This window comes from Anastrepha ludens, chromosome 2 (assembly GCF_028408465.1).
Source record: "Anastrepha ludens isolate Willacy chromosome 2, idAnaLude1.1, whole genome shotgun sequence".
In the NCBI taxonomy this organism is placed as follows: domain Eukaryota; kingdom Metazoa; phylum Arthropoda; class Insecta; order Diptera; family Tephritidae; genus Anastrepha; species Anastrepha ludens.
Window position 1 is genome coordinate 2,520,350 of NC_071498.1, and position 22,837 is coordinate 2,543,186.

General features: G+C 37.5%; 1 protein-coding gene across 1 annotated transcript; it reads left to right on the forward strand.

Annotated features, from left to right (window-relative positions):
• The first annotated feature begins 11,486 nt into the window (after positions 1–11,486).
• Positions 11,487–16,561, forward strand: LOC128861672 (cryptochrome-1). Its single transcript, XM_054099979.1, has 5 exons — positions 11,487–12,101; positions 14,408–14,760; positions 14,828–14,944; positions 15,026–15,828; positions 15,894–16,561. The coding sequence occupies exons 1-5, from the start codon at positions 11,963–11,965 to the stop codon at positions 16,123–16,125; spliced, it is 1,644 nt and encodes a 547-aa protein (XP_053955954.1). The 5' UTR covers positions 11,487–11,962; the 3' UTR covers positions 16,126–16,561.
• The last annotated feature ends 6,276 nt before the right edge of the window (positions 16,562–22,837 follow it).

The following is a 22,837-nucleotide window of genomic DNA, read 5'->3' on the forward strand; positions in this document are numbered from 1 at the left end:
CAATACCACAAACAAGCACTAAAAAGTTTTCCGCAAAGTTACCTTATTGGTCTAATTTGCTTACCATTTTGAGAAATAAAAAACAAACGTTTTGGACAATATATAAGAAAACAATGAATGAATCTAATTTAATCAACTTCAAAAAAGCAAACACAGTGTTCAGAAGAGAGTTAAAGGCTGCTAAAAGAAAATCATTGGAAAATATTACGTCCAATATCACCCCTTCGTCTAATCCTAAACAGATTTGGTCTGACATAAGAATGCTAACTGGTTCCTCCCCTCGTTTTCACATACCATTCGTATACAATGGGCAAACACCTATTTACTCTCCTCAAGATATCGCCGAACTATTTGCCAAATCTTGGTCAGCTTATTCACATAATTGCAATTTTCACCCCTCATTCAACACTCAAAAAAACCGCTTCATTCATTACAATTATTCAAATTCTTCCCCTTCACCCAAAGCCTCCTTAATTGAAATATCAATTTCAACTTACGAATTTGACTTCACGATTTTTAAAATGTCAGGAAAAACACCTGGGGCTGATAAAATTTCCTACACAATATTGAAAAATCTACCCTACGCCTTAAAGAATAGACTAGTAAATCTTTATAATGATACTAGCATCACCCAGTGGGCTTCGCACCACCATACATAAAATGTTTTTTTATATCGCAAGAAATTTTTCATATTAAGTTTTCTTTATAGAACTCGTAAAATGTTTAAACAGTTGAATTAGTTGATTTTTTTCATTCAACATACTTTCTAAAGATGTCACAATAGCCTTTTCTGTACTTTTTTAAAATTTGATTGTGGTGGTCACCTATATACAGGTAAGGTGAAAGAGCCGATAAAAACTTGTAATTAAACTTTGATTCTTTAATTTCCATTTCATTTTTTTACGATAAATAAATTATGCTAAAATAAATAAAGTTAAAAATGTTTTTCCAGTTCCTTGAATGCTCCAGTTTTTATTATATTTTCGCCCAAAATTAATATTAACATAATACACTTACAACCACAACAGTACAACAGAAACGCTCATAAGCGGCTGTGTATTTGTTATTGTTTTTCCCATACAGGCATTTCGTATGAGAGGAAACCATTACTCACATAAAATATCATAACTCAGGAACGGCTGCACCGATTTCAATCAAACTTCACACAAACCACCTGCTCAAAGATAGAAAAGAATTCTAAAATTTTTGTGTCAATCGGTTCGGCGGTTCTTGAGTTATAAGATTACCAAGGAAATGTAATATATAACGACAACTTGAAATAACCCAGGATCAGCAGTGTGGTTAGGAATTTCAGCTGATATAAGGCTATCGATTTGATCCGGAGTTATTTTATGTACCAGCCAAATTAGTATATGTGCGTGCGGCAATCCCCTTTTCTGCCATTCGATGGAGTACATATGGCAACGCACCTCCCCAAATACATATAATTTCACAATTAAATCCATAAGTGCTTTACATTTTTGCCGAAATGGATACTCATGTGGTTCAAACACATCCTAGGGTTATCCAGGTCCACGTTTTGGTCTTTATCTCGAGACCCTAGTTACGGAGGGGCATTAAAAATACTCTATAGGTACTATAGAATCATCAGCAGCTTCCATTTGCTACCCATATTGTACAAACACATCCTAGGCTTACCCGGGTCCACGTTTTGGATTATATCTCGAAACCCTAGTCACGGAACGGTATGAAAAATACTCTATACTATAGAAATCATTAACTACCCATATTGTACGAACACATCCTTAAGTTATCGGGGTCCACATTTTGGGCGATATCTCGAGACCCTAGTCACGGAGCGGCATCAACGGTATAAAAAATACTCTATACTATAGAATCATCAGCAGCTTCCATTTGCTACCCATATTGTACGAACACACCCTTAAGTTATCGGGGTCCACATTTTGGGCGATATCTCGAGACCCTAGTCACGGAGCGGTATCAAAAATACTCTATACTATAGAATCATCAACAGCTTCCATTTGCTACCCATATTTTACAAACACATCCTAGGGTTATTCAGGTCCACGTTTTGGTCTATATCTCGAGACCCTAGTTACGGAGCGGTATCAAAAATACTCTATACTATAGCAATCATCAACAGCTTCCATTTGCTACCCATATTGTACGAACACATCCTAGGGTTACCCGGGTTCACGTTTTGGCCTATTTCTCGAGACCCTGGTATCCGATTCTTAAAATTTCAAAACACAAACCATCTACTGAATAGTCCAAACAAAGCCTAAAAATTTGGTTTGGATAGGTGAGCCCGTTCTTGAGTTATAAGATTACCAAGGAAATGTAACTTCTTTTTATATATATTATATAGATATTCACTTCAGGTGTTTTCCCTCAAGCGTGGAAATCAGCCTTAATTATCCCCATCCCAAAACCAAATAAACCTTCCAACCACACTGCTAACTTCCGTCCAATATCCCTACTTCCATGTATATCCAAAATATTAGAAAAAATTATAGCGGTACGAATAATGTGGTTTGCAAAAATAAACGGATTTATCTCTTCCCACCAATTTGGTTTCCAAAAAGGCGTGGGTGTTATTGAACCGCTTTTATATTTTGAGCATTTTTCTAACACAGCTCTAGCATTAAGTAATCATGTCTCAGTATTGAAGTTAGACTTTGAGAAAGCATTTGATAGGATTGGCATTCATGTGGTACTCAGGCAACTTAAACGCTGGAAAGTTGGCACCAAAATATTTAACTTCGTTAAATCCTTCTTAAGCAACCGGAAACTCTCAGTCAGCGTGAGGAACTACAGATCGCAGACTTATAAACTATCAAATGGTATTCCCCAAGGCTCACCGCTTTCGGTGACGTTGTTCACAATAGCATTTAACGAAATCAGTTCAATCATTACCTCTAACTCACTTGTAGAACATTTCACATACGCAGATGACGTTTTGATTTTCTCAAAAATAAAAGACCTTACAGAAGTTAACAATATTTTCTCTAGTATACTAAGTAATATATGTAAATGGTCCGAATTATCGGGAGCTATTATCTCAACGAACAAATGCTCTACCTTTCATTTGTGTAAAAAACATGTCTGTCACTTTCCTACATTAACCTTCTCAAATACACTAATTCCTCATTACAACTCACTCAAAATACTAGGTTTAATATTCGATAAAAAACTTACTTACAAAGAGCATTGTAAAGCTACTAGACTAAGTTTATTTGCTAGACTAAATATAATTAAATTTTTGTCATCAAAACATTGTCATATACATCCACAAGTACTTGTAAATATCACAAAGGCATTATTGCTATCAAAAATCGATTTTGGGCTTTGTATTTATGGAAATTGTTCAAAAGTAAATCTAAACCTACTATATGCTCCCTACCATGCAGCAGCCCGAAGAAGTATTCGTGCTTTTCCGACGTCCCCAACGAAAGTTGTTCTCACGGAAGCTGGATTACCGGATATAACCCTCAGAGCTATGCGTAATACAACGATTCTCTTGCCAAAGCTTTTGCTCTGTAGAAATGAAATTCTTTTGTCACAAGTCAACTCAGCTCTGCTTACGTCAGGAAAAAAAAAACAATAAGCCTTCCGCCATTCAACGCTGCGTTGAATTATACCAGCAATTGAGTATAATTTCAAAACCGAGGTTGATACCAATTCCAGCCTTTCCTCCAAACATTGATCCTGATGAGTTGCTGTTAACAGATCTGGCTAACTTACCAAAGGAATCTACTTCTTCAGAGGTATATCTTCAGCACTTCAACCAAACATTAGCTCAATTGGAGAGTGATTGGGAGACTATTTATACAGACGGATCCAAAACGGACACGAATACTACGTTTGCAGTAACAAATCATCTTGGTATCACCATTGCTGTCGGTTCATTGCCAATATACTGCTCGGTATTCACAGCCGAAGCAGCTGCATTACTTGTAGCAGTTAAATACGCTTCCCAGAAAAGGAGAAAATTTATAATTTGCAGCGATAGCAAATCTACTTTGGATGCTATTAAGAACCAGAGAAACGAAACACCACTAGTTACAACCATTCGAAACATATTACTTCTCAATAAAAACACTATAAGAATCATGTGGGTTCCTGGCCATTCTAGGATACCAGGAAATGTGTATGCTGACAACAGGGCTAAAGAAGCCGGACATGAACCATTACATTTTAGTGATGATATTACTAACAAAGACATTCGAAAGCTGGTACAAGAGCATTTGCATAAATTTTACGCAAGTAATTGGAATACCTTTCAGCACCCTTATAAGAAATACAATCCCACCGGAGCGAAACCCTTATATCCCTCTAATATAGCCTGTCAAACTTTAAAAAAATTTACGCGACTCAGGATTGGCCATTCAATATCTACTCACGCTCATTTGCTAAATGGTTCGCCCAAACCACTCTGTCCTCACTGCAACTCCATCGATTACTCAACCATACATACTCTTGACTACTGCCAAAAATGGGAGGAATGTAGAAATGCGATGTTTCCTAACTGCAAGCCCACTGATTTATTAAAAAACACAGATATTAATAGTATTTCCTTAATTTGTAAATTCATTTCACAAACTAGATTAAGTATATAGATCATTAAGCTCTGAACAATCCATATAATCCATAACAGCTATTCCTAACACTCACCCCAAAAACTATCCTTCCTCTCCACCATAGTTCCTCCTCCCTTAACTTTAACCTCACCCAAAAAAACAAATTAGTATATTAGTATGTATGTATAGTATATAGATACTTAAGTTTATATTATCATAAGCCGAAGGCCCTGGCAGCCAGTGCTTACTACTTACGTGTGACAGTTATTTATAATTGTAACTCTTGTAAAAATAAATAAATAAATAAATATTTTAGTTGTTGGCGTAGCAACGCGCGCCGGGTACAGCTAGTTTATTAATATAAATTTATGTGCTCATAAAACATGGCAATTTGTCGTCTCTCTTTTTCCTTATATAAATATAAATAAAATAACGAATTAGTTAAACACCACTTTCAAATAATTTCTATAGCGTAAAATTTAATACAAAAAAGCTATAATTTTTCTCCAATTTTCATAGTTTTTCCATTTAATGCGCTTGAAATTCATTTTTCTGTTAATTCTGATTTTTCTAAAAAAATTTTTCTAAACTCAGCGAGTACAGGACATCTTCCACATGTTCCTCTTCGTTCAGATTGCAGAGGCTGCACATTTTTGACACGTTTCCGAATTTATCGGCATTTAGCGTTAGCAGGTTATGTTGGTTGAATCCTTTGTCGGTCTAAGTATTTGTACGAGTATATGCGTGAAGCACTTGCAACTGCCCTTTCGCTATGTTCTTTGGCCTTCAATTCTGTCGGCAACTGCAAGCAGAGGCTGTGCGACTGCTTACTATTGATGCATGCGTCAAAAGTTAATCGGAATTCTGAGCCCATTTCATTTAGATGTTTGTACCAGAAAATGTTTCTTCGTGTCACATACGGCGACAATTTATGCGGCAGTCTGCTTTAAGTTTTAAAACTATATTTCATGTGAAGGCCGAGTGTAAAAAAGTAGCTTTCTTCAGCTGCGGTTACTAGCAAAATTGCATAGCTTGACAGGAAGTCTGGTATCCTCAGGATCCGTAACACAAAATGTTACACAAATAATTCGATAATGTGGGTCATAGTAAGCGAACGAGGATTCGAAAATCATAGAAACCCCTACCGGGCACTCATTAGCAGCCAAATTCAATCATCAAACTTGCAACTCTTTTATCAACTTTAAACTATTTTTTTTTTTATTTCTTACTGAAAAAATATCTCATATCTTTAAAAATTACGTTCACTTAGCGACTCTTTACCAAGAGTAAAATTTATTAAAATTTTCTCTAAGGCATCTTAATTTTGAATATCCCAGCATAGGAGGCTATCACCTTATTGAATTCTCTGAGGCTCGATCCGAATAACAAGGCTTACATATATATTCCGGCCTCGTCATTAATGAGAGCCGAGCCCTTCCTTGCTATAGGACAACACACCATCCAGGAGAAGCTTAGGAGGGAAAAGCTAAAGCTATGGGAGGTTAGCTGGCATCGAACTCTGTTGCTACGCAAGGTGAAATCCTTACTGGGGAAGTTCAACCAAACGAGGTTTGAAAAGTCATAACTCACCCCAAGGATAAGCTGAGAATGTTCACGGGCATTCTCACAGCCCATTGCCGACTGGGCAGTCATCTGCATATGATTGGGATATGGTCCACTTACTTCTGTCTGTTCCGTGACCCATGCCAATAGACTCCAGTGCACCTTCTCCTTGAATGCCGCGCTATAGCGGAGAGAAGGTTGAGACATCTCGGTCATTTGCAGCCAGAAGAAAATTTAATAAGGTAACTGGGTCTAGAAGAGGTTTTGTGAAAAGTAGAGGGCACAAAAGGAAGTCATTTTTTTGCGGGGGAGTGCGTTATGCCTCGGCGAACCAAGCAAAGTTATACTTAATCACTAAAACCACGGACCACGTCGTGGAAGGTAGGTGAAAAGAAACTCGGGAAGTAGGTGCTTTAGGGTTTGGCCAGCAGGCTACATCAAAACAGATTTACAATGTACATTCTGTCAAAATAATATCGGGAATTGTTCATTTGTCTTAAATTTTGTGTTTTCAACGGGATTACGTATGCAGAAAGACTATAGCGAGTGCTCTTTACCAAAAACATGGGTATACGAGTGGTATGAGACTTTTGCAGAGGGTCGAGAGTGGAAGATTTGCTCCGATCTGGTCGCCCATAAGCCTCTTCAACGGATGAAATCGTCGAAAAGAACAAGGAAATGATTCTGGAAAACCATCATTTAAGTTTGAGGGAGGTAGCTTGGCGTGACCTTGGCGTGTCTCACGAATCAATTCGGAACATTTTACACCATCAATTGCGCATTAGTCGCGTGGCTGCTCGACTCATTCCAAGAAAGTTGAATTTCTTTCAAAAAATTCTTCGGAAGATGGTGGCCGCGGACGCGGCTTTGAGTCGAGAGAGGCCATTAAGGAGAATTCGCTGAAGGAGCTGAAAAAGATCTCTTCAAACGCGTTTAAAAGGCGCTTTAATGACTGAACTAATCGTTGGCAATGTGTATTGCTTCGAATGGAGCCTATTTTGAAGGCGACAAAATAAATTTTGATGATTACATAATTATTTTGCGTTTTATTAAACAATTCCTGGTACTTTTTTGACAGAACCGACTTGTTTTATGCTGCATGCCAGATCACAGAGCAGTACTTAAGAATGAGACATTATTATGGTCAGAGGTGGACTTGCGGAGGTTTTGCTTAGTGTACAACTAGTAATGTTCACTCCTCCTTCAAACCACCATCAGAAAATTGCTGTGCATATCATTTAGTGGCGACTGGGCGTCCTTGAGCGTCTGCCCATAAACCTCAGTCGGTATCCAATCTCTCTGAATAAATAAACTACAGGTAATTTGTAGGATTTTTCTACTTCCGAAATCAACCCCTAGATTAGAATCGAAGCGGATCGCACAGAAGTGGATGACCCCGAGGATCATGGAAACGCAGACTCATGAGGAGGCAGATGCTGAAAACCGGAGCGATTTTAAAACATTTGTGAAGGCAATATGCGCCGATCAGACGGCCTCATAGCAACCAATTATTATTATTATTCATGCCACATTCTTCGAGTAAACTTTTTTTTTTCAGTGTAATGCAGTGGGATGTCAAATACTTTTTTCCCTTCACTCACGCTCCGCTGCGTTAAAAACGTAAAACATCTGAACTCTCTTCTAGGACACAGTTGTCAGAACATTCACGGTCAGTGTTACAAATAAATTATTGTTAAAGATTCAATGTGACACGTGACATATTAATGTATGTGTGTGTGTGTGTGTGTGCGTGTGTGCGAGTTGTATGGTATGAATGTTACGTGAGTTTATGTTGTGCATTGCAGAACAATTGACGCAAATTATGGATGAGTTAAAGAATGAAAATGTGTTGCGTGCAAATGGAAAAGTTTTGAGCACAACAAAAGAAAATGTGAATTGAGGAATATGAGAAGGTGGGAGATGAGTTGAATTTAAAGGCGTTCTATACATTTTAAATCGAAATTTTGTTCTGCGAAATAAAATTAAAGGGTTCCTCTGATTACACAAGGGCTCGCTTTTCATATGAACTATATAACATTCCTCTCACTCTGGGCCCAGCCCGTCGAAACAGCACACTTCCCGGGCCTACAGTTAGATGAGTTAGACGATGATGATCGGTGACTACACCGCTCTGGTAGAGCTCAGTAAACTGCTACAACCACAATCAAATAAAGTATGAATGCAAATGAAAGAATTTCAAATAATTTTGTTTTAATATACTTATGTTTGAGCCACCCGGTTTAGTTTGTTATGTCATTATTTTTTTAGTAAATAATAAAACTTTGCGACATTAAAATCGATACATCTTCTATTTTGTTCTCATAATCTTACTAGAACAAACTGTGCATGGGCGTTGACTCTCTTTTGAGCCTCATAGTACGCTTGTGTGCACATGCCACGTACGAGTATACATACATATATTTACATACAATGCATATCAGCAATGCGAATACAAATTGCACATCACAATATGAACTTTGTAAATCTCAAACTAATACCAAGCGATATAAACTTACAAACTAAATTCAGTTTGAGGGCGTAATCTCTTCGATTCATTCTCTATGCACTTCTTACATGCTTACACCCATACATACATACATTGATACATGAATTTCGAGCGGAAACTTCTAAAGTAGCACAACTCAATATAAGTATATAATAATACGCTTAGTTTAAAAATTTTTGATTATTAATTATCTGAATGTTTTAAAAAAACGTGTCGGCAAAGTCAAAACAACGTCTGACAATGCAAATAAGGCGCATCTATGAATATAACATACATACTTACATATACAGTACCACATATTGTATAAACGCACTCTTAATTTAATTTTACTACCTTCTCTCTCTTTTCTCAATGCATTGGTCACAACAACCTCTAACTCATTTTGTTTGTCAAACTAACGGAAATTTAGGTTACATGCAAAATTCAAGCTTTGTTGTTACACTTAAACCGTTGCATTTTAAATGTCAATATTAGCAAGCTTCGCCATCATTTTGTATTTTTCCTGAGAAAGTTGCCTCATTTCATTCCTCCATTCGAATAAAATATATTTTGAGTTATGATGCTTTAGAATTTATATCGCAATGTGCACTGGTTCAGTGTATGCTCACCAGTGTTGTTAGTTTATACCTTTAGAAAAGTGTATCGTCGAGTAAGTCCAATGCACACTTAGATGAATACAGTTAGCCTAGAACCGAGTACGATTTTGAAAGAATAAAATTAATGTGAACATTGCAAAAAATTTGTGAATGATGTTTAAATTTGATTTTTAAATGTCGTACATTTCTACCAAATCTATATATCACAACAACAACCAAATTATGTAATACTAATCTTTGTTTAATTGCGCAGACTTCTAGTGCCAAATTCCTCTGAACTATCTGAAAATTTTACTCAAATAGAGACTGAGCGTAACAAGTTATAAGGATTTTATTTTAAAGTAACGCCTACTAAAAGATGCCGCTGGCCTAATTATAAGCCCGTGCTCGGTTTTCCGCATATACTCAAAAATAATGGAAAACTATTAGCTTAAAAAGAAATTTAAAGATTGTCTTCAAGAAAATTCATTCAGAAAACAATTACTCATGAATGAATATAAAGAAAGCATCGGTTTTTGTGGAATATGGCTCACTAAATACTGCAAATGGCATTCTTAATAACAACTTCAAATTAATAACATTGATTAATTGATTGATTTTCACATTCGGCTATCCTACTACCGACATCGTCCTAAAGCAACCGCCGTAAATGCAATATTTTCTAATCCATGACAAAGCGACGAACGTAAAAGTTAAGTAGTGACCTCATCGTAAGTGTTACTTGGGACTGAGTAGGTTATTACCCTCTCTCTCGACAAATAAACTGTACATCGGAAGGATTAAAGTAGCAGCCGGAACACACAAAGCTAATTTTCCAGCTTCTCATGAAAAGTTACCCATTGTAAGTAAATAGATATTATAATTATTAATTTATTTTTTTAAGTAGTAAAAATGTTCCAATATATAATAAAATATTTTCCATCACTCAACTTACAGAATATGGCGTTTGCTAAATAGATATTAAAATAGCGAAGGCGTCTAATAAGAGGTTTTGTTACATTTCTCCTTCTCTAACTCAGAACTCCTGAAAACATAGGTTTAATAAATTTGTCAAAAATATTGTCCATACTCAGCACATTTGACCCTAAAACATGCCAGTTTAGTTTAACAAAAGAAGTATATTTATTTATTTATTATTAAAGATGAGTCTGTATCTGTAAGGTTTTTTAGTACAGATTGGCTTTTTCGGCTTTTAACATATTTCTATTATAGCTAACGACTTTACTTTCCAGGTAGAATCCCAAAATTTAATTTTCTCTCGATTTTTGGATACAACCTTTTAAAAAGGACGCGCGAACAAGACGAATAAAGACCAGACATGGGTGCCCAACCCGAGGTGTTAGGAAAGGTGTCCAACGGAGGGTAAATAAAAATAGAGTTCTGTATTGTCTTTCTGCCCAGACAGGAAAAACAAATGGCCGAAGATGTCAAGTTGCTAATGATGTTTATGGCCCTCTTGTTCCAATAGGCAGCAATTATACGGCTTTCGCCATTCATATCACGGGACTTTTCAAAAGGACTTAGTTGTTTTATAGGTATTCAGGCTAGGCCAAAGGTCGTTGTTTGATTTCTTCACAAAGGTAGAGCCGCTTCAGCATGTTCTCTTCAGCTGTCCAGCTCTAACGGGACTAAAACTAAGGCATCATCGCTCTCACTTATTTGCAACCTATCGGATGAATTTCATCGTGTGTATGAAGCGGTTGAAACAATTGTAAGTATCTAGTTATCGTTCAAAATTTTCGAGAGGAGTGGATGCGATTCAATAATATTGGCTTTCACTTTTCCAACACCTCTGAAGATTTCACAGCCATGCAGAATTTTTACATCGGCACTCAGTAATTCTCTAATTAGCCCCAAATTACTGCCATCCTTAATCCCTTATCCATCATTTGTTCGTCTCCTTTTCGCCTATTTTCTCTCCATGGACGCTTTACTTTAGACACCTACTGATTGTCTTAAATTCCAAGACTTACAACAAAAAATATTTCTGTTGCAGTAACAAAAGTATTTATGAAGAAATTCTAATCGAAAGTTACAACTCGTACTGCTTTACGGTACAGCTGAATAAACATCACTTATATGCCAATATAGGTATTCACTCACACACATCTACAATCAAATACACGCAGAATAAAAGTTTTCCAGTTAAATTTAAAAGAAGCACTGCACCTTAGAAGGGATGAGAAAAACGTGCAGCAGTTAAATAGAATATACACAGTTACAAGAAAGTGGGGTTGAAGCTCTACCCTCTGTGAGATTATGCAAAAGTTAGCCAAACTACAACGTCAGCAGAACTAAATGAGAAAGCATAGAAAACTAACAGTAGGTCCAACGCTAATTGCATTTGCCAACAAGTGTCTGACACGAGAAGGTCGCTTCTGAGCGGAGCGCAAAATTTTACAAATCGCAACTGGAACTAAAACTGAGAGCTTCTAACCGAACCGAACTAATACTGCAACAGCTTGGAATTATAAATATTCTATAATTCTAGTTAGGAATGTATTAGTGCCAAGTGCAGTGGGAGAGCAATATAAGTATGCTTAGAGGCGAAACAAAACCCAACAACTACGTATATGAGTAAATCAACCAATAACCAAGAAAACAGCTAAGTGAATAAACTTATTATTATAAAAAAATTTATTGCTTCACTGCTGTGCGGTAATACTTGAGTGCATTGTGTAAGTGCAGATCGCGTGTGAGCACCGGCGCATACAGCAGTGTGCTACGAATTAGTTATGGCAAAGCGAGCGAATGTTTTGTGGTTCCGCCATGGGCTGCGATTGCATGACAATCCGGCTCTATTGGAGGCCATTTCGGACAAGGCAGAGGGAGTTGCATTGATACCGCTTTTCATTTTTGATGGCGAGAGTGCAGGTGAGTAAAGAGTAAAGTAAAGGGAGAAGAGCATTTGCGCAGATAGGGGACACTAAGATTAATTTTATTATAATTATAAATGTGTATACATATATATAAACTAGGTATAATTTAACATATGGATAAATTTAAATAATTAAGGCACTTGGCGAAGGCGAAAATGTACAACTTAAAAGTAGGCGAAAGCTCATATTTCTAACCAAAAACGTATTGGTCTCAGGTACCAAAAATAACTGATTTTAAACCTTAGAAAGTTGTCCGGTTTTTGAAATTTAAACCAAAATGTTTCTTAACAGTTAAGGCGAGAGATATTTTTGTGAATAAATAGGTATACCACCCATACAGCCAGCCTCAAACGAAAGTGTACGCGATATATTGACAAATTTTGACATTTATTTAGTTTTTTTTAATTTCAATTACTTTTTTATAAAAATATTTATAAAAAATTAATAAACACTCAGCAAGTTTTCATAAAAATTTCAAACTCAGAATCTTTATACAATATGAAATCGAGGTACAAAGGTGTATAGCTCATTATATTTGCGTTAACAAAGTACAAGTTTCAGGAGTCGCAATAATCGCGGTGGTTTTTGCCAATTTTTTTGCTGACCGTGTTGGGTATTTTCTTCCATGAAAAATACGTTAAATGGAGCAAATGAGCAAGACAGCCAGCAAAACAAATCTCAAAAATCAATGCGCTGCAATTTCCACTTTATTATATTTAAATTCAAAGGACTACACAACTTTGTACTTTAAATGTTTCCAGAAATTCTAGTTAACACGTTGAGGATAGAGAGGCTTTCCAACATTAACTCTTGGATTTTCTGAGCCCCATTTCCGACAATTTTGCTTGCTGACGAAGCCACCGAGGTGGAAATGGATCTCACCACTCAAGATGATGGAATTCCGGATCATTTTTATGCATTTCAACGACCCCATCAGCAAAGACACGACGTTGTTGATGATTGGCCGGCTTGAGTTCTTGTGTTAACTGGACTTTATAAGCCTTCAGACCCAAATCTTTATGACGTTTGTGGAATGCCTAATTCCAAAGAACGACGAGGAATGGGTTTTCTTCAACACTTTCGTCTACAACACCAATATTTTGGGCTGTTCTTGAGCGACGTGCACAGGTGTATTCTTCACGTTACTAACTTGTCCCAAGAGCTCGAATTTTTTCATCAATTTCTGTATTGCGGTCCGACAAGGTGGTTCACGATGACCCCAAAAAGGATCGAGTTTTACGAACCGTCTCTGCCAAAATTTCACCATTTTTGTAGAGAATTTTAATAATTACAATGCGTTGTTTAAGCGTGTATCGTTCCATTTTTATTAATGGCGTAGTTTTACTAATTGTCAAATGTCCCAGCCAACATAGCCGCTAAGCTTCGTTTACGTCGTCGTAAAGCTCATACAGCTCATCGTTCCATCGCCTGCGACATTCACCATTGCCAACGTGCAAAGGTCTAAAAATCATACACATAATCTTTCTCTCAAACGCTCCAAGTTTCGCTTCATCGAATGTTGTCATCGTTCACGCCTCTGCGCCTTACGTTAGGACGGGCATGATGAGAGCATTGTGCCTTGTAGAGTGTTAGTTTTATTCGTCGAGAGAGGACTGTACTACTCAGTTACCTACTTTGTCCAAAGTAGCACGTGTTAACAAAAGAGAATGGATTTCAAGGCTGACATTATTATCGGTGTGAGTGCTGGTTTCTAAATAAACGAAGTCTTTTACAACCTCAAAATCATAACTGTCAACAGTGATGTGGGTGCCGATATGCGAGTGCGCCGTCTGTTTGTTTTGATGACAGGAGGTACTACGTTTTGTCCACCACCAGACCCATTTGATTTGCCTCTTCATCCAGTTTGGAGAAGGCAGAACTAACAGCGAATCACCCTGTCTGAAACCTCGTTTGTCATAGCAGTCATGTCAGCTTGCATAGCCGTATTAGTTTTAGGGAGATACCAAAATCAGACATCGAACTGTCGAATGCAGCTTTGAAGTCGACCGAAAAATGGTGTGTGTCAATTTTCCTTTCATGGGTTTTTTCCAAGGCATACACCAAGCCTTGCCATCTGAATATCTGATCGAATGTAGACAGAATTTATTTTAACAGAACTTATTAAATCCACAGGTTGGTTCAGAGAAGACTCAGAGATATAAAGGATGAACTCCACTGATTTCACAATGTGACTATTCAGACTTAAGTGTGTCGGATGACAGCCACTCAACCTAACCTAACCTAACCTGCACCAGCATGTAAAGAAAACAAAAACTAACTTATCCTCCTTCCTTTTTTCAGGCACCAAAACGGTTGGCTACAATCGTATGCGCTTCTTGCTGAAATCCTTGGCTGATATCAATAATCAACTACAAGCCGTGCACAGCTCCGCAGGTGGTTTGGGTAAACTGTATCTATTCCAAGGCAATCCTACAGCCATATTTCGACGTTTGAATGATCATTGTCAGCTGAATAAAATTTGTTTCGAACAAGATTGTGAACCAATCTGGAATAGACGCGATGACTCGGTGCGCGCTTTGTGTAATGAATTGGGTATTGAGGCAGTGGAAAAGGTCTCGCATACGCTTTGGGACCCTCGTACTGTCATAAGCACGAATGGTGGAATCCCACCACTGACTTACCAGATGTTTTTGGTAAAATTTATGCTTTAATAAAAGTAAGTAAAAGAAAAATTCACACGCCGTTTTTTTTGCTCCTCAGCACACCGTAGAAATAATTGGTTTACCACCGCGTCCAGTGGAGGATCCTGACTGGAATGGAGTAGAGCTTTTACAACTACCTGAGAGCATATTAATGGAGTTGAATGCTTTTACACAGGTAAACATGATCGTTGCTCTTAATTGCATTTTACAATTCAAAAGCCGCATTTCTGCTTTTCCCCCGACGACACCTGCATAGTTCCCCACACCGGAGGACATGAACGTATTTCCAGAGAATGTTAGCTACGTGGCAAAAGTAAAATGGCGCGGCGGCGAGCAACAAGCCTTGCTGCATCTCACCGAGCGTCTTAATGTCGAGGAGCACGCTTTCAAACACGGTTACTATCTCCCAAATCAAGCGCATCCAAACATAGTCGAATCTCCGAAATCAATGAGCGCTCATTTACGTTTCGGCTGCTTGTCAGTACGTCGTTTCTACTGGAGTGTACACGATCTCTTTAAGAATGTACAACTAGAGGCATATCATCAAGGTATACACATGACTGGCGGTGAGCACATCACTGGGCAGCTCATTTGGCGTGAATACTTTTATACTATGTCTGTAAATAATCCCTATTACGATCGCATGGAGGGCAATGAGATCTGCTTGAACATTCCATGGGCAAAACCAGCTGCTGATCAGCTGGAAAGTTGGCGTAGTGGCCACACGGGTTTTCCATTGATCGATGCCGCGATGCGTCAATTGTTGGCCGAAGGTTGGTTACACCATACACTTCGCAATACGGTGGCAACCTTCCTGACACGCGGTGCACTCTGGCAAAATTGGGAACATGGCTTGCGACACTTTCTCAAATACCTATTAGATGCTGATTGGTCAGTGTGTGCCGGCAATTGGATGTGGGTCTCATCGTCGGCATTTGAGCGGCTGTTGGACTCCTCGCGGGTCTCTTGTCCCATAGCTTTTTCGAAGCGTCTTGATCCAAAGGGCGAATACATAAGACAGTATGTGCCTGAATTGGCGGGGGTGCCGCAAGAGTATATGTAAGTGGTGTATTTTAAAACATATAAACATATTGACTAATAAACTTTGTTTTGTGCTCTTTTAGCCACGAACCTTGGCGCATGCCGCAGGAACTCCAGGAGCGCTACGAATGTCTAATTGGTGTGCACTATCCCGAACGCATTGTCGACTTGGCCAAAATGTCTAAGCGTAACACACTCGCTATGCAAGCACTGAGGCACTCATTGATCGCCGATGGCGCACCGGATGAAGGACCACCCCACTGTCGTCCATCCAACGAGGAGGAAGTGCGCCAGTTTTTTTGGCTGGTCGATTAAAAAGCGAAAGTCTTATCTTTCTTAACTCATCTTATCTTACCGAATTTGTGTATAAAGTTGAAATTACTGGCTTTTTAAATGTATTTCACATTATATCTGGAATACTATATTACTTTATTTACTATGGATATATACACAAATATATCAGTAGCATATTACGTCCCCTTAGTATTAAAATAGCCTATAAATTTTTTCATGTTTTGAGAAAATGAATTTCAAACTTTTTGTCGAAAGTAGCTCTCACTCAAATCTCGTTATGTCTGTAAATATTTATTATTTTTTGACTGACGTTTTGACCCACTTTTTGGAACTAGAATTTGACAAAATTTTGACCACATATAAAATCGACGATGGAGAATCCAAAAATTCAAAAAAAAAATAATAGCCTATGAGCACATAGGCTATTGTTATACTAAGGGGACGATTAGTCAACAAATTTCTGAGTATTTTGGTTTTACGGCTGGGCTACCCACTCTGCGCAACCCCACGTACGTCAGTGGGGAAAGCACTAGTGAATACAATTGAGGCATCCAGGTCTGCCTGTCATATCACATTTTTAAAGCGAGCCGCTTGCTCCAAGCACAGACACCCGCTTTCGACCGCATCTCACACGATGAATCAAACGTCGAGGAGAGTTAGTTTCTTTTACGAAGTTTACATACCCGATCAATGTGGTCCGCGGAAGTTATTTCATTTCTCTCCTACTACTCATATCTGGGAGGTATTCCTCTATCTGCCACCTGAGGATCCACCCTATGTTCCGTTTAGAAACGACGCTAAATTGTAGGCTTACATACTTTTTTTGTATTCAATTTATTATCTACGAAAAAAAAAATTTAAAACGTTCGACGCTGATTAAAGTGGGGTTCGCCAAAGTCAAAAGTTAGGAAAAATACTTTCGGACTATGCATGAGTGGACACACTCTCTCACTTTCACCCAGTAAGTAATTCAGTGTAATTCTGGACTCCAAACATACAAAGGAGTAAGGAAAGCAGAAATGTTAACGTATGCTTGGAAGAAGATGGGGTATTCAACCTATGTATACTTAATGGCTGCATAAGGCAGTTATACTCGTACAACCAATTTGATCACATCAGTAGTTTGCTTGAAAGCTCTTGGAAGATATTACAATATCATATAACGTGGCAGAATACATAGATCAGCCTGTACAATAACGGTGAGTACAATCAGATCATGTCCTAGGGAGGCTCTTAATGGACAGGCAGACGTTATTCCGAAAGAACTCCATATCAAGAAGATGACAATCATGAGTGCATTTAGGTTAAATGAAGCGGGTCGCTGGAAAGAAAAAACGTATGGGCATGCCAGTCTGTCTATTATTGCGACAAGCTCAGTACACATCGGAGATGACTGATTACATCGTCCGACGGCAACATTCAATAGGAATTTCGCCACTCACTTCCCATTTCAGGAAGAATGGAGTAAGGGGCTCTCACTAAACAACCTCGACACTACAGTCTGCACAGATGGTTGAAAAATGGATTGTGTTGCTGGAGCAGGATATGAGAAAATATATATGGGCTTAAAATTGAAAAATCTGTGCGTTTTCCTCATGAAGTGTTTTCCAGGCGGAAGTACTGGCAATAGGGGAAGCTTGTGGACTACTAATCGTAGATTTCTCTTTTAAGTGCAATATCGCAATTCTTTCGGATAACCAAGCTGCAATCCAGGCACTGAATTTGGCTACAATAACCTCTAAACTGGTGGAGCAAATTAGGAATAGTCTTACCATCTTGAGTAAAGACCATAACGTTACCCTAATCTGGGTCCCGGGACATCGGAACATTGAAGGAAATAAAAAGCGGACGAAATGGTAAGAGGGGGATTGGGAATTCGCACCACTGGGTGCAATCAAGAATGCAATTTCTTTCATGAGAAAATGTCAACCTTGGGTAAACAACTGTTCGGGAGTCTCGAACAACTGTCTGGCTTAGACAACAACAACCTAATAAGGCTCTTAAACTGCGCAGACTGGATATAGTCAAGTGTTAAATAACCTTAAATGGATGTGGCAACAAAATGGTGCGGAAGCGCCATGAATTCTGGATGAATCACCACTTTAACCAATTATCTAACCAAAGAATGATGTTGAGGACATGAATACTAACCTAACAGATTTTTTTAAAATATTATTTTAACATCACTTTTTGAACAAAATGTAACTGTGGTAGAATTTGTGTTTTTCGAATTTACAAGAATTGTAAGATTAACCCAAACACGCCCACTAAGCGCCTCCCACCATTCAACTCGTGACCGCCATCGCAACCAAGTGCCTTTTCTTCATTTTCTCTAAGCCACTCGGGCATTCATCCTTATCGCCAACATATCGCAACCCTGTGTTGTGGACTTACACAAATATTTCTCGAGGTTCGTTAATTTAAGAGTGCGTGTAGACGTTTCTTAAATTTACAAATTTAGGAATGCCAGTAGGGACTTTTGTTTTTTGTCAATATTTGGACATTTTAAAGGATTTATGAATTCCATTGCTGAAGTGGGAATCTGTAAGGGCAGCAGCTGTGGCCTCATCATTTGATGAAAAACGCTTTCCACCAATGCATTTTTTTTTAAGTCTGGAAGCAGAAGTCGCTAGGGGCCACATCTGGTGAATACGGTGGATGCTCCAACAATTCGAATTTAAATTCATGAATTTTAGCCATTGTTTGCGACACGGTGCATTGTCCTTATGAAAACGAATTGTTTACTTTTTCAAACTGGGTATTTTTTCACAAATTGCTTCCTTCAACTGGCCTCAAAGATTACAATAATATTCAAAATTTATTGTTTTAACAGTTTGCAAGTAATCCACAAATAAAATTTCTTTCGCATACCAAAAAAGTGATGCTAAAAACTTGTTAGCTGATTTCTGGACACGAACTCGTTTCGGAGCAGAAGAACTAGATTCACACCACTCCTTAGCCTCTTGTTTTGAATTAGAATCATAGTGATAGACCCAAGTCTCACCCATAGTGATTGATCGGCGCAAACACGACCGCTTTATCCTTTCAAAAACGCTCGTAATTTTGCTGAGAAAGTCGCATTCCATTGTGCACACAGCTTTCTGAAACTCAATACTTCAGTTAAAGGAGGTTCCAGAAATCGCCTGCAGCGCGCTCTATAATCAACATTTTCATAAATAAAAAATTGTGTTACGTTCTTGAAGGATGCTTTTATAACCGCCAAAAATTTTCAAATTAAAATATTCTGAAGTTTCTTCAGGATAAATCCTTGACAACCCGTCTTTTATTTGCTTCATAACTGCGTATAACCCCTTAATATAGGGTGGGCCATGTAAAATTTGCTTTTTGAATCGGCTATAAAAAAGCGAATCAATATTTTTTCAAACTTTTTATTTTTATTTTGAAGATAGAACATTGTCATTTATGAATGAAAAATAATATCGTTCAAATGACTGCCACGACTGGCTTTACAGTAGGCCATTCGATCAACCCAATTTTTAAGCACATTTTCGATTGTTTGGGCTCCAATTTCATGAATGGCAACTTCGATTTCGTGTTTTAAAGCATCAATCGTCTCTGGATGGTTCGCATAGCATTTGTCCTTAACGGCTTCCCACAAAAAATAGTCCAACGGGCTTAAATCACAGCTCCGAGGCGGCCAATTGATATCGAAACTCAAAAACGGTAGCCAAAAGCTCGAGTGTAACTTTGGCAGTGTGATAAGTTGCACCGTCTTGTTGAAACCAAATGTCGTCCATGTCATCCTCTTCAATTTTTGAAAACAAAAACTCGTTGAGTATGTCACGGTAACGCTCGCCACTTACTGTAACCACGGAAGAAGAAGAAGACTCAGCACTTTGGAAATAGATTTTCAATATTTCCCAATTTTGTTCAGGCGTATAGCGTCCCATTTCGTAAATGTCAAACCTTTAAGTAAATCATGAACACATTTGACATGTCATTTGTGTTACCATTCTCAAAAAAATAAGTGGTTCAAAACGCAAACGCTATATGGCCCACCCTTTATATTGCTTACACTGCCCAATGAAAGGTATAGGGCTTCTACTAAATCTCTTTCAGTCACTCGACTATTTCCCAATACGATTTCTTGTATTTTTTCTACGATTTCTGGTGTTGTTGCTGTTTTCGGACGTCCTGGACGTCTTCAAGGCTTGTACGACCACGTTTAAATCAGCAACCCATTTCTCTACTGTACTATTTGATGGCGAAAAGTTCTGACAAACTTTCAAGATTCGTTCATAAATTTTCTTGGCTTTTAAACTTTCCAGAAATAAAAACTCAATCACTGCCCGATACTTGATTTTTTCCATATAAAATGGCTTGTAAACAAAGAATGAAAAATCTGGCAAAGATTGAAATGAAAGTTTACCTTCGTTCATATGATGAGTTAAAAAACATTACAAACAAAAATTCAGGCTGTTAGCAACGCCCTCTCTTATTGAACCGCAGAACTTATTGAACAACCTAGTACAAAGGTGACGTAATTCCAGTAACGCCTACTTGTTCTTGTCGTACTGGACAGAATCAGCTATTTTGAGGATCGTCAGCTGGACAACGGCTGAACAATGCGCATCCACAGTTTTTGTAGAGGGTAGAAAATGTCACTCATTCGCCTGGTACAACGACTGGTGCGAGCCTGTAATATTTGCCAATTTTTTTTCAAGTGAAAATCGGCTCATTTTATTAAAGTCAACTTGAAATTTTTGAGGAATAATTTTTTAGCTGTCGAAGTGAAAACAAAATCGATAGTTAAAATTCCAAACGCCCAATATACCACCCTGTGAGAAGATACTGGAGTACAAAGCCGATGAATAAATCACAAAATATGTTTATATGTATTGCATAAAGTAATTTACTTTTATTAATATGGTATATTTATATTTTTATACTTTTTGCAACTATCAGTTTTTCATTATCTCTTCATTAACTTTCCAAATCAAACAACAAAGTATACTAAAGATTCTATTTTGCAAAATTTACGAGTAGACACGTGACCAGCGCGCATTATTAGCTTTTTCCTTGTTGTTTTTTGCGAATGTGTGTATGTATGCAAGTAACCAATAAAGTATTTAGGGTACATAGAAATATGTTTGCAACAATTGATTGCCACAAATATGCATCTACTGTTACTCTAACCGATGGGCAATAGAATTTTCAATGAATTGGTACAAATTAAAAATCAATTAAATTTGTTTTTTTTACATCTCTGATCTTTTTTAACGCATATTGAAAGACATTTAGATTTACAGTGGAAAAGTTAGTAGCGCAAAATATTTAACTCGATTTTTATTTTATGCAATAATTTAAGTTCCAAAAAATATTTTTTTTCTTTATATGACACGTATTAAGATTAAATTTATTTATTTATATTATAAATATTTTTTTTAAATTGTTTAATATACACACAATTGTTTTTTTTTTTCTTATTTAATTCACTTAGACATGGCGGTGATTTCTGCATTTCATCTTTATTTATTTAAATTTTTATTTCGTCAATTTTCTATTCATCATTATTGAGTTTTAGTGTATTCATACTTTTTTATCGTTATATACAGTCATGTGAAAAATAATAGGAGCGCATAGTGATGTTTCATGGGAATACAAATAATACTAATATCTACTATTATTTCTGAGTGGTGTTTTATCTTAAAATTGGTTAATATTATTACTTAAAAAATACGCAAATTCTATGCAAACATAAATAAAACAATTCTTTATCAAAACAAAACTTTTTTATGTCAAAATATTTAATATCAAAAAAATTGTATATTTTTATATCAATAAAAAAAAATAATATAATTTTATATCAAAAGAATGATACGAGGGGTGCCTTTTATATGTCGGGATTTGGCAACCCTGGTGTTGCAATCTGGCAACTGACAGCTGTATCGCAAAGTTTGACATTTTTTGGCTTTTACGTACTCAGAACGTTTTGAAATACCAGCGCTATTTGTGTTGTTTACAGTAACTTAAAAGATTCATCTCGGTCCAAAAATGGAATTAAATCGTGAACATTTTCGTGCGATTATTTTTTACAACTTTCGACGTGGATTAACTCAGCAACATTGCATGGATGAACTTAATTCATTTTTTGGCGATGAAGCTCCATCAAGGACCAGTGTTTATCGATAGTATGGTGAATTCAATCGTGGTCGTAGTTCACTTCAAGACGAATTTCGTGAAGGTCGTCCAAAATCAGTTGTTGTTCCGAAAACCATTGATGCTGCGCGCGAACTGATATTGCAAGATCGTCATGTGACCTATCGTGAGATTGAGACAATCTTAGGCATTAGTGGGACCAGCGTACATTCAATATTGCATAAACATTTGACTGTCAAAACAATTTGTTCGCGTTGGATCCCACACAATTTGTCAATCCCTCAAAAAAAGGCTCGTGTCGATTGGTCGCTCAAAAAATACGATCGCGGGGCTTCGAAACACGCCTATGACATCGTAACGGGTGATGAATCATGGATTTACGCGTATGAGCCCGAAAGTAAACAGCAGTCGACTGTATGGATGTTTCAAGATGAGCCAAATCCAACAAAAGTTGTTCGCGCACGAAGCACTTCCAAGCAAATGGTCACCTGTTTTTTTTTTCGGAAAAACTGGACATGTCGCAACCGTACCACTAGAACAACGCAGAACAGTAAATTTTGAGTGGAACGCAACCATTTGTTTGCCAGTGGTCTTCCAAGAAATTAGGAAAACC

Excerpts from the sequence above, each read along its gene's own strand:
- LOC128861672 (XM_054099979.1), top strand. The coding sequence starts at position 11,963 with ATGGCAAAGCGAGCGAATGTTTTGTGGTTCCGCCATGGGCTGCGATTG. Across the intron at positions 14,761-14,827 it reads TGACTTACCAGATGTTTTTG|CACACCGTAGAAATAATTGG; the intron begins GTAAAATTTATG and ends TTTGCTCCTCAG. Across the intron at positions 15,829-15,893 it reads GGGGTGCCGCAAGAGTATAT|CCACGAACCTTGGCGCATGC; the intron begins GTAAGTGGTGTA and ends GTGCTCTTTTAG.